Genomic DNA, 12,747 nt, shown 5'->3' with positions numbered 1-12,747 from the left:
CTGTGATACGGGAATAGGGTCAGTGCTGTTGTAGGCCTAGCGCCTGCTCCGGTGCCTGGCACACACAAGGCATTCAATAAGCATTTGTTGACCGATACACTTTAATCAACACATTAAATAAAGTGATTTCAGAGTGCTTGGTGGAGCATGCGACTCTGGATCTCTAAGCCCCACGTTGGGCATCAAGCTTACTTAAAAAGAAAATTAAAACAAATTAAGTGATTTCAAACTCGAGAGCCAGCTCTCCAAATTTCAGCTTTGACCCTGCCATCAGATATGCCCCCCAGAAAGCAAGGAGCCATCCAGAGGCCAGGGTTTACATTTGGCCACAATCCAAGGATCCACATGAATGATGGGAGATTACAAAACCAAAGACAACTCTAAAATGAATACATGAGTGAGCCATGAAGGGACTGAAGCTTACAGAAGTGCATCTGGAGACACTTCCAATTTAGAAGACTAAGTGAGGTTTAGGTCTACAGCTTGGGGCTAAAGATTATAGACCTGACAGATGTTAGCCAAAAGAGAACTTCAACTTTGCTTCTACCTCTCTGATGAGGATGTCCTTTGGGAAGAAGGGAACATTTACAGGGCAGCTAAAAAGCAGTAGGGGCTAGGCTAGATATTTCATATTGGTTATCACATATAATCGTCACATGTGATATACCTTCATTTTTTGTTTCCTAGCGTGTTGATATTTGCTTTTCTAAAACTGAGCGTATTTCAGACGACACTCGACCTTTTCCTTCCTAGTCTGTATGAGTTCCAGGGTGATGTGTAGCCTTCTCCCCCAAAGACACAACCCCAGGAATCTTGGTCTTCCTTTTAGTTTCAGAATTCCAGTTTACTCAATCACTTTGCTCTTCTTTTGAGAATATTTCCATTAATCTTACATAAAATTCTTTCTACAAAGTAAAACTAAAGTATATCAGTATACCAGAAATCCCCATCCCTATTTTAGAAATGGCAAAACTAAATTAAGGCTCGGGGCAGTTAAGAACTTGCCTAAATTTACACCATCTAATTTCTAAGCAGAACCAGGATCCAATTCAAGTTTGCTTCCAAAAGTCTTTCCACTAAACCACATTTCCTTATCAGGATGAAAAAATTTGCATGAATATTGCTAATTTTCATGATCTCTCTTGAAGAGATCATGAACATACACCACTGCTGAAAACTGTCATAACCCAGATAAGTTACATCTAGAAGCCCTGACATAAAATTAGCGTGGCAACCTCTAAGGAATCATGGATAATAGGTGATGGCCAAACGGCATCTTCATTTTTTAAAAAAGAACACTTAAGACCGAGAAAGGAAGCACAGTCTGCTAGGCAGGAGCCACATTTCTTCGGCCTTTGTATCTCCAGGATCTAGCCCAGGGCCTCATACACGATGCTCAACAGATGTTCAATGAATGATACACTACCTGACACATCTCGGGTCATCAAAGAGATGAAGAATTAAACTTAGTGTGTATAGCTTCAAGAGGCAGAAATTCCCAGTCACAAGGGGGTATGCTACAATGAAGACAAAATGCAAGAAAACAATGAGCAGTTAGGGCTATCTCAAAATGGCAGTGTATCACGAGGGGGGTGGGGAGCTGCCAATCACTAAAGTGCTCATGAAGTATGAGAATGACGCAGAATGACCTAAGGCCCTCACCTCTGCGATGGTTGTCAGTGGTCACCTTGCCTCTAGCCTGCCGTCTTGTCTCCCATTCATGGCGGTGGGGAGGGGGTTGGAGGTTTGGGCGTCGGAGAAAAGGGAGGTAGAGGTTCAAGGTAAATGACAGGAAAGCGAGAGTTCTCCATTATTCACTTCCCTGGAAGCCTCAACTCCTTACATTATACCAGTCCTATAACACACTTACAGGGAAGGCTTTCATGGCTGCTCCGGGAACTGGTCACCACTAACAGCATCACTCAGGAAAATGAATTCCAGGTTCCCAGTGACTCGGCTATCCTTGCACAACATAATCCATTGAGCTGGAGACTGCATAAATGTGCACCTCAATTTTTTCTTCAACAAAATAGTAGGAATTTGTTAGCATCTGGCTCACTTGATGGTGACTTCTGCGATTTCTAACAATCCCAAATTCATGAAGTTAATCGACAGGCAATTCCCTAAAATTCAGATTTTCTAAAATTCTCTGTCACTGCCAATACACTGCACCTTGGCATAAAAGTTAAAACCAAGCCTACCGACATTTTCTTTGTACAAAAGGAAAAAAGTGGCTGACTTTCAGATAATGTAAAGGTAGTAACATTAACATTTAGAATCTCCTTTCCTCTCACATCGCAGATTCAGGGTCAGCATATTTCAGAATTAACGCCCTGTGACTGGAGGTCTAACATGAAGGCTTCACCATCCAGGGGACCACTCAAGTTAGCTGGGTGGGAGAGGCAGTCTGAAAGACCAGAGAACAGGAAAGGTTCCACGTCATGATTTTGCTGCCACCAAAAAACAAAGGGAACAAGCATGCTAGCACACATACAGACCCCGTAACCGGTGTTAGCCACGGTAAACCACAAATTCATTTCTCATGCAAAAGTGGACAGATGATAGGTATGTGCACAATACAAATCAAGTGCTGAAAATTAAGCTTTTTTGGGGTACCACCGAGACTCTGGTTTCACTGAGGATCAATAGCATGTGTTTAACTTGCAACTCTGTGTAAAACCATGATGAAGATAGCATAGAAAATGTGCTTCGGCAGAAAGCTGGGTGTGTGAAACGTTGCTATGAAAAAAATGAAAACAGGAATAACGGAAGTATATTTTCTTTTATATACAAAAATGAAGCCCCCAAAAATGGTTTGTTGCAGTAGCTATCGACAAGACGTTAAATTATTTTTCCTCTGCTTTGGTTAAAACAGCCAAGGAGCGCCAATCAGTTCCCCTTCCACTAACAGCATATAAACACAGTGACAACACTACTTTTCGGACAGAATAAACGACTTTTAAGAAAGAAGATTAAATTAATTTTAAACTAAACATTTTACCAATAAATAACTTTCTTTAAAAGGTAGCATCTCCATCCTATGATCTTGGGCACAACATATACATCAAGTTAAAAAATAAAATTTCTCCTGTAACAGCAATTACAGGTGTTAATGCAACAAGCATGAAATGAAATTACTTTAATGTATCTTGAGGAAAAAAGTTCTAGGAATCAAAAATAAATTTTGAAAAATGACATTTTCCTAAAATTGTACATTCTAAAATAATTGACTAATACTTTATTACAGAACATAATTCAAACTATTTTGGCATTTCAATATATTCCTAAAGAAACGGTTAAAAAAAAAAAGTTTTCATACACCAAAATTGGAACAGTGTTTATAATTCTGTTTATGACTATGAAATGGCAACCAAATTCTACTTAAAACTGTAACCACCAATGATGAAATATACTTCAAAAAAATAAAAATTTGGTCTGATAGTCTTTAATATTGGTTAAAAAAGAGACTGATGTTTGCTGCTTATGAAAGTTATTTTAATCCAATGTGCAAAAAAAAAAAAAAAAGTGCAGCTGTCTACTTTTACTTGAAATACATAAGACCAACACTTCTACACTATTTACACACTTAAAAGATTTTCAATTTATTAATTTAAGTAACGATATTACATCTCCTATAAATCACGTGCTGCAGAGAGCCCAAACGCTTGATGACATTCTCTTAAGTGACACAAATGTATCCGAAGAAGCATACCTGTTCTTGTCCTAATTTGATCCTAAATAAAAATCCAAGTTCAAAAATCAATTGAGAATTATTTTGATCTAGAAAATCTTGGAATTGTTGCAAACATGAAAACCTTGTCCCTGAGAGCAGGTTCCTATTCCCCCTTTGCTATCCCTCTAATAACTGGTCTACCCCACAAACCACATCTGCCGCCGAGTGACAATGCCCCAAAAGAGAGGAACAAAAAGAACTCAGCCCCCAGACCACCATCATCCCTGTGGGTTTGCTCAGCCTCGTGTTCGGGACTTGTGACTACATCTTTTGGGGGAAGTACGGGCAATCAAAATGAAGAAACATTTTAGCAAAGCAACCATCATTTGTCCACAAAAATAGTGAAAAACAGTGATATAAAATTAACAAACCGAATACAAATCTAATGCCATTCTGCACTTCTGGAACTTGTGTTCGTATCCACGCGGTGTTCTTGGTCAACCACCCACCAGTATTTTCTGCATCTACATGACGTACTCTTATTAAGTTATTAAAAAGGCTGTTTTGACTGTGAAGTCACAAATAAGCGTGATGATCAGGAAATCAATTTACTCAATTATCACTCTGTGCAATACACTCACCAGCGCAGCAAGTGTCGAGAGGAATTAAAAATGGAATAGAAGTCTCCTACTTCTGGACTGGACACAGGAGTTCTCAAATTAAAATCATAAAAAAGAGGGAGGGGGACTTACTGGCAACATTACTACCAGACACCAGACAGGACAGTGACACTGTTTGGTCGGAACCAAGGAACCTGACTTCCTTGCAAAGTTTTAAAACTACCTAACCAAGCACTGCCTTAAGTCCAGCGAGTACAATGCTCCGTAAGTTTCCACAAAAATACAGCGACTGGCGTTCATGTATGACGAACAATGCAGTCTCAGTCTCCGGGGCTCAGGCGAAGCGGGGTCCTGTCCCATCACCTCTAGCTACAGGCTATCGTTTCCAACTGCTGCTCGGCTTCAGCGGCCATCGCTGCTGCCTGCAACTGTTCTGTCTCGCTCTGGATGGCACTGGGGGTCACCTGCTTCCTTTCACTGTGCATATTGTTCTCGTGCCTTTTCAGATCAGACGCCTTGGCAAATGCCTTGGTGCAAGAGCCACATACAAAGGGCTTCTCCCCTCTGTGTCTTCGTTCGTGGTCTTTGAGGTGGGACTTGTGTTTGAAGGCTTTGTCACACATGTGGCACGCAAAAGGTCTCTCGTTACTGTGAACTCTCTCGTGCTTCTTTAAGTCTGGGGCGCGGATAAATGATTTTCCACACACCTCGCAACTGTAGGGTTTGTACCCTGTGTGGATTTTTAGGTGTTCTTTCAGGTGGGCCTGTGTGGTAAAACCTTTTGTGCACATTTCACAGACAAACGGCCTGTCTGCCGTGTGGAGTTTCTCATGCTTCCTCAACCTGCCTTCGTCAGAGAATGTCTTACCGCACGCCTGGCAGGCTATCTGCTCCCGATGGTGGCCATAGAGTAAGTACTCGAACTTCATGTCACTGGCAGCTGTTGTCCAGCCTGGCGTCTGTTCATCCTTCACTTCACTCATTCCGTCGTTAAATGTTAAGGCTTGAGGAGTCTGGGACCCCAAATCTTTCGATTCCGGGGTCTCCATGGATTCTACCTCCTGCCCGTAGCAATTTACTTTCCGGACTTCCTCACTCCCCAGCTCTTTTAAGATTGCTTCCTGAACCCTGAGCGTTGTCGTCGGCGACTTGCCGTCCTCCTGACTCGGGGGGGTGCCTTCTACCGTGTCATCGGAAGGACTGTCATCCTGGTCTCCAATTTCTTCCACGTCATCATCCTGAGTGTCAGCAGCATCTCCAATGGGGCGATTTATTTTGAGGCAATACTTACTCTTTGACTGGCCGTTGTTTTCATCGGGACTGGAGACATCACGCTTCTGAGTACAGAGTTTATCCAAAAACCGGATACCAAGAATCTGACCCGATGACATCATTAGGTTGACATCTTCTTTTTTCACAGAAATCTTTGCTGTGTACATGTAGTTCAGGACCTCTTCGAATATATCAGAACGAAGAAAATCTATTTCTATTACCGAAGAGCTATCAACCTCAAGCTTCTTGAAAAGCTTCTTAAAGTAGGTGCTGCAGGCGGCAAGAACACACCTGTGTGCTCGGAATTTCACATCTTCGACCACAATGGCGATATCACAGAATTCTCCTTCCAGGCGTTGTTCGTTTAGTGTTTTCAGAAACAGAGTTTTATGATCGTCGTCATTATATTTAATGGTTTCAGACATACTGATGAAAAACTCCTGCAAAAAAATTGTTAAAAACAGAGTTTCAGATTTACGACCAATACTTTTTCCACATACAAAACACAGGTGGGCTTTCATTTCCTTATGAATTTTCAGTAGCTAGCAATTTCAGAAAGTCAATGTTAGGAGTGGTTCAAGAACAGGAGTACGAAAGACTGGGATATCCATCCCAGCTTGGGGATGGCCATGTTGTCACTTCTATTCATCTTCAGTTTAAAAAGTATTTGTTTAGTAATAATAACAGCCACTTTGAGTGGGCACGTAATACATGCTAGACCCTGTTCTGTGTGCTTTGCGTGCCTTCACAAATGTACTGATTAAATAACCTTAGGACACAGGCATTCCTACCCGCCACCACCCCCCCCCCCACCCCCCCCCCCCCCCCCCCCCCCCCGCTTTATACATGACTTTAGGAACCTGCTCAATACTCTGGTTATTTACTGGAGAGCTGGGACTCCAATCCAGGCAACCTACTCCAAAACTTGTGCTTCTGACAACGAGAGGTAATGACAACAAATAACCTCAAGGTTTAAGAAAGAGGTGCGAGGCCAAGAGCCTCTACTCCTGTCGTGTCTACTCTAATTCCGTGAAGCAACTAACAGCACCCAGTGTTCTACTTCCTGGACAGAAGAGATGCATCACTCCCGTAGAACCAGAAAGAGATATCATTGCCAAAACATCCCACTTAGTGTTGTCTTCTGGGGTTTTTTCCTCACCGGCCTTGGGCTACTTCTGAATGAGGGTTATGGTTTAATATGACCCTCAGACAATCAGATGGCATTTGGGAGGACAGTGATAAGTGTCTTCAGTCCACCTGGATGCCAATCTATCTGCCATCCGGACGAAAGCGTCATCGGGACTGGATGTGCTTGGCAAGTGCTGTATTTTATAAGCTAAAAAACTTCTGAACTGGCACGAGACATCTGGCGCAAAAGACCGTTCTAAAGAATTATCTTTTTAAAAGAATGTGTTCTGTATGATTTCTTTTTGAAACATTGTTTTCCTTTTATTTAACAAAGCATTCTCCCCAAAGAAACAGAAGTTCTAATGCATAACCGATACGTATATATATATATCATACTGTGCACATATGTTACTGTGCATATACGTTATATGTTGTATACGTTATACACACTGTGTTTTTTAAAGCAAACACCAAACCATATTTTCAAGATTTAATATCCAGAGTTATAGTTACCATGAACAACTCAGGCTATTATCTTAATGCTTCAAACACCAAATTCTTCAGATCAGAATAACTCTGATCAGGGATGCGCCAGTCCTATAAGAGAAAAGGACAAACAAGAATAAGGTAGGACCTTCCCCCATCCCAAATTCTAAACAAGAATATTTTCAAGAATTGATTTTTAAAAATAAACTTTCCTTTCTCGTCCTGCCACTTGCACATGTACCCATTTTCAGGTTGGGAACAGAGAGGAGGGTGACTGGCAGCATCAGGTCCAGCTCTGAACAGATATGAATGAGAACAGATAAAGGCTGTGGCACTTGGGGCGGTACACTGGGATTAGAGGAATGGGTTGGAGAACCACTAAGGAAGTCCTAACAAAGCCCATGCCCAGATTTGCACAGAGGTTGATAGCTACACAGATACAGAAAAAGCCAGTAAGTATCCCCTACCCCCACCATTTCCTGCTTGGGCATGTAGCCCTCCACCTTTATTTCTAGGCTCATAGAAGCATATAGTGTGTACGTTTTAAAAATCAATATAAAGTCATAGACGTGCCCATACCCCACAATTAACCTTGGAGGAGAGAGAACAGTAGCTGCTTTCTTCTTTCCACGCTTCTATGTGATGTGCACCTACCACTTAAACTACACTGCTGTTTATTGTTGTAACTGAGAAATCCTGGTGTTTTCACCTCTATCCCTACTGGGAGACTGAAAAAATTCTAGCATTTAGGGGGTTTTAACTCTTACCAGAGGGACTCCATCCTGCAGACCAATATTCTGAAAAACATCTTTCCTCGACTGAACAGTGAGCACGCAAACTTCGGTGTGGTAGAACCAAGGACTGAGCTGCAATATTCTTCCACAAAAATTGTGGTGCAAGAACCGAACTTAGAGACCAACATTCTGAAAACCCTCCCAAGTTCCCTCTCCAGAAAAACAAACACACCCCTAAGCTGCCTAAAGTAGCAGGGGGTTTCTCATCTGCACACTGTGAGAGCTGGGCAACATTACTAATAGCTGCGGACCCCGCCAGTCCCTTCGATGCACCTCGGCCTGCAGTCATCTCCAAGGGAAGACAGCCACGCAAAACCTTCCTACCTATTCGCTTCCCACTGTTGTAACTCTCCCTAAGGCTTGTGGGATAAAAGTGCATGGGACTAGGGAGAGGAGTGGCCCTGCAGTACCCATGGCGACACACCACGGTGCTGAATTTGGTGGGATGGAGGGTGCAGTGTGATATTTGGTCCCCACTCTCTCGCAAGATCGCCGAGGACCATTACTTTCTGCTGAGACGTTCCAGTTGCTAAGTTCAGGTGAGTTAAACTGAAAGACGGCCGTTGCCGGTATTTGTGTAGGTGCAGGGAAAGCTGTAGCCCCAACTACACCTCCAAACAAAGCTGCCCCTTTATTGTGGTTCTCCAAACCGCTGGCGCGCTGGGCCGCCGTTAGACAGCAGGGAGCAGGGGCTCCAGCAAAGTCAAACTTACATAAGCAGCGGCAGCCGCCTCCCCTACCCCGGAGCAGCCGCGACAATGGCGGCGGCGCGACTTCCCGGTTGAAAGCTCGCAACTTCGGGATGGGGAGGAAGCAGGGAACGAAGCGCAAGACCCAAGAGGACTTCGGAGCCTCTCAGGCCTCGCTCTCGTCCCTTTCGGCCCGGGAGGTGGGGGGTCGGATAAGGCCCTTTGCATCCCTTCCTAAACAAAAGCTCCCCGCCTCGCAGCCGGGAGGTGAAAGAGCCACTTTCCCTTTCAAAATCGCAGTCCAGAGCAGGCTGGGGGCCGCGGCTCCGCGCCCAAGAGGGAGGGCCGGCGGCGGCGAGCGGGAGCGGGAGCGGGCGTGCAGCCCGGCTCCGCAGCCCCGCGCCGCGCCCCGCGAGCCCGGAGCTCGCGCCCCGCGCACTCCCCGGCCGGCTCGCGCCGGGCCCTCCCCCGCCCTCCCGCGGCCGGGGGCGGGGGCGGCGCGCGGCCGGCTTCCAAGCTCCGCGGGCGCACCCGGGAGTGCGTGCGCGGGGGTCCCGGCCCCCTCCGCGGCAGGCAGCTGGGGGCGGCGCGGCGGGGCCCGCGGCTCGTAGGGGCGGCGCCCGGCGGGCCGCGCTCCGCGCCGGGCTCTGAGCCGTCCCCACCCCCACCCCCACCGCGGTGCACTGCGGCGGTGCGAGCGGGGGCGGCCATGAACTCCGCCGCCGAGACTCGGCGAGCGCGCGCGCGGGGCCGCCGCCGCCGCCGCCGCCCGGCCGCTACCGGAGCCCGCTCGCCGGCCTGCGCGGTCCCTAGGGCGCCCGGTCCCTTCGCCCGGCCCGGCCCCGGCCCACGCCCGGCGCCGCTCGCATCGCGCCGCCAGCGGCCGCCCGCACATCCTGGAACTGGCTGGTGCCCCAGAGCTCGGCGAGAACGCGCTTCTTCCGGGCCGCCCCGCCGCGCCGGCGGCCGGCCGCCCCCGCGCCCCCGCGGCCGCCTCGCGGATGGCCCGGGCCCCTTCCGCACCCCCGGCCCGCGCTTACCTGCAGCCTGGCACAGCCACAGACACTCGCCGTGGGCTCCCCGCGCTCACTGCACGCAGGCCGGGGACGGGTTGGACGCGGGGCGCGGGGGCACGGTGGGTGGCAGTGTATTTTGAATTTTTTTTTTTTTTTTGGAGTTTGGGGAGGGGGCGGGGTGGGAGGGAATCGTGCACGTCCCTGATGGTAGCAGCCCTCCTCCTGCACGAGCACAGAATGTCTAGCCGGCCGTGAACACCCCCACCGGCACCCCCCCCTTCCCGTGCATGCGCGGTGCGGGCTGGGGGGAAGGCGCGCCACCGGCTTGCGCAGGCACGGAACCCGACAGGGCCTCTAAATGGGCCTACAAGGAAAGGGTTAATCCGGGACCTTGCGACGCTTTAGGATGGAGTCTACGGGGCCGCCCCCGGAGGGCCCTGGCCTGCGCACGCGCGCGCACGCGCGCGGCTTGGGGCGCGCGGAGCCCGCGCGCGGGAGAAGGGGTGGGCGGGGCGGGGGCGGGGCTTCGTGAGCAGACGAGCGTAAGCACGAGCGCCGCTCGCGGGCACCCGCCCTGCCTGGTGCTCCCGCCTCCCGCCCAGACTCCTGGGCTCCCGCCCGCGCCCGCCGCCGGCGCTGCGCCGGGGACGCGGGAGCGCGGCGCTCCCGTGCGTGTGCATGTTCGTGGGGCAGTGCCGCCCTCGGGCGCGCGCAGGTCGGGCGCTGCGCCTGCGGGGCTCGCCCACGGCTCCAGCGTGGGGGTTCCGGGCACCTTAGCCCTTCGCGCACACTGGCAGAGGCTCGGACACGAGGTTTCGGACGTTGTGTCTTGGCTGGTGTTGCTGGTGTCTTGTGTGTATTGGGAGAATGATAGGCGCTCGACAAACGTTAGCAAAGCAAATGAATAAAATGACATCTTTCATTTGGAATGTGAGGGGTGACCCGAGTCACCCAGGAGAAAGGGAACACCCATAAAGCTCTGGATCCAGCCAAACCTGTGCCCCCGCTCCCGCATTTACCCGAACACTCTGAAATCTCGGGGGCTGGAGGCCCTCGCTCTTTTGTGGCAGTAGTGAGATTGGACTTAATTTCATTTGAAGCTTCCTCAGAGAACTCTGAGAACAGCACTGTTCTTAACATCCCTGTTCAGCAAAAGTAATGGCTCTGTTAGTGTTCAAAGTATGTCTTGTTCCTTCTGATGGTGTGGCTGGGCTTGTGTCTGGCATATGGGGACCTGGGAAGTCCCTTCCGCTCCTGAGGTTTTCTCTTCACCCAAACATAGGAAGCGGGACAGCACTACCGCATGTCCTTGGAGTTGCTTATGCTGCTTTATCATACCTGCTTTAACAGCGTTTCACAAAAGCACGCATGATTTGACATCTAAAAATTAGAATAGGACCTTCCTCTCGGGCTTGTGTGATGATTACATAGCAAACATTTAAGAAATAATATCATTGGCTGTGTTCAATTCTAAAGAAATTCTAGAGGGTTTCAGTGGATTTTATAATATTTGACATGCGTTTCAATGTTCTGAACGATAGATAATTTTATGCACATCCTTTTTGATGTTCACAAAAGCATGGCATTTAGGAGGTCTGCTGAATGAAAAAGGACAGCATAGACCAGTTTTAGGGGTCAGACATCCAGTTCCAATATTAGGTACATTGTTTAGCTTCTCTAAACCTCACCTTCTTATTCTCTGAAATGGAGATAAAGGAAGCACCTATTAGAGCAGTTGCACGGATTAAATGAAATAACGCTTGGTTAAGCGCCTAGCTCAAATATTAGCTCCATGATGTTAAGTGACCTGCCCTCTCTCCATAGAGAGTGGGGTTAAGTGGCGGGGCAGGACCGGAACGGCCGAAGTTCATGCTGGCTCCGGATCCCTATGTAGCCTAACGCCACGGCTGGGCCTGTTTATTCCTATTTACACAGATTTTAAGATTACGCTTCAATCCTGTTTTGTATTTAAAGGGGATGATAATAGTACTGTATCATAGGGCTATGCTATCAAGCAACAAGGTTGCGACTGCCTGTACCAGTGGTGGGCGTGGCTAGCACTTATGGTTCATCGTCTGCTACCGTTCCCCATTCTTCCATACCACGTACTTGCCGAGGTTCACGAACTCAGTCTGCGTGTGTTGGTCTGCCTCCTATGTAAAGACAGTCTGTTTGCGTACGGCTAGGTAAAGTCTTCCCAGCACCGGACTCATCTGAGGAAATGAAAATAGTTCGGAAGAGATCTCAAGCACTAGACTGCACTTCCCAAGTGGCAGATTCCTGACATCTAGGCGTCAATTAACCCTCTTGTCTCATTCGTTTTATGGGCTCTGCCCATCTGTTCCTTGCTTCATGAGGATCACGGGTCTGAGGCTAAATTAAAAGGGCAACTCCATGGGAAGGCAGAGGGAAGGATTGGGAAACCATACAGGAAGGGCCTGACCCGGACCTGGCACTTTGCCTGGTCACCAGCCTTAACTCGGCATTGTGCAGCACCCATTAGGCCCTCGATAAATTTTGGTGACAGATAAGTGACAACCCAGAACTCGATACCAAGGAGAGTTACAAGGGCGCATTGTGGGACTGATGGGGAGGGGGAGGTGAGGGCCTTCCTGAAATGCACCAACCTGAGGCCCTTGAAGGAAATCTCTCTCTCCTACTATCACTCTGTGTGGACTTCTCTGTCCAAGTACTTGGCTGGGAGCCCCTTATGTCTCCCCTGGAATGCCCACAGACTCCTCCTGAGTGGAGCCTGCTTCTAAGAACTGTGAGGCCTGATGTATGGGGTCTGTGGTATGGAATTCAAGGTGCCGGGGCCTAGGGTGGTGATGGAGCAGCTCCCAGAGACCTTTGGAAGTGTTAAATCATTGGGGTTCTCACAGTCGGGGCGGGGGGGGGGGGGAGGCTGATTTCTCTATCACACCGACCTTGGGCCCTCTGACTGGTTTTGACCAGTGGAAGATGGGCAGACAAGAGAATGAGTTTGGAGCAGAGGCTGGGAGAAGCAGTGTGTGTTTTGCTTTGACTCCTGTGCTTGTGTGGTCCACAGTGAGAGGACCATGCCCACGA

At 48.4% G+C, this 12,747-nt stretch overlaps 1 protein-coding gene across 3 annotated transcripts; it reads right to left on the bottom strand.

Moving 5' to 3' along the window:
- Positions 1-2,763: 2,763 nt before the first annotated feature.
- ZBTB14 (zinc finger and BTB domain containing 14) lies at positions 2,764-9,790 on the bottom strand. Of its 3 annotated transcripts, none has more exons than XM_042962650.1 (3): positions 9,703-9,790; positions 7,207-7,290; positions 2,764-6,005 (listed from the first exon to the last, which is right to left on the bottom strand). In XM_042962650.1, the coding sequence occupies exons 2-3, from the start codon at positions 7,207-7,209 to the stop codon at positions 4,659-4,661; spliced, it is 1,350 nt and encodes a 449-aa protein (XP_042818584.1). In that variant the 5' UTR covers positions 7,210-7,290; positions 9,703-9,790; the 3' UTR covers positions 2,764-4,658. The 3 variants fall into 3 exon arrangements, with proteins under 3 accessions (XP_042818584.1, XP_042818585.1, XP_007089547.1); XM_042962651.1 differs by having other exon boundaries at positions 7,207-7,474; positions 9,703-9,744; XM_007089485.3 differs by lacking the exon at positions 9,703-9,790 and adding an exon at positions 7,947-8,706.
- Positions 9,791-12,747: the final 2,957 nt, after the last annotated feature.

Source organism: Panthera tigris, chromosome D3 (assembly GCF_018350195.1).
Source record: "Panthera tigris isolate Pti1 chromosome D3, P.tigris_Pti1_mat1.1, whole genome shotgun sequence".
Classification (NCBI taxonomy): Eukaryota; Metazoa; Chordata; class Mammalia; order Carnivora; family Felidae; genus Panthera; species Panthera tigris.
Note: the sequence above shows the minus strand (reverse complement) of the source record. Positions and strands in the feature narration are given on the sequence as shown.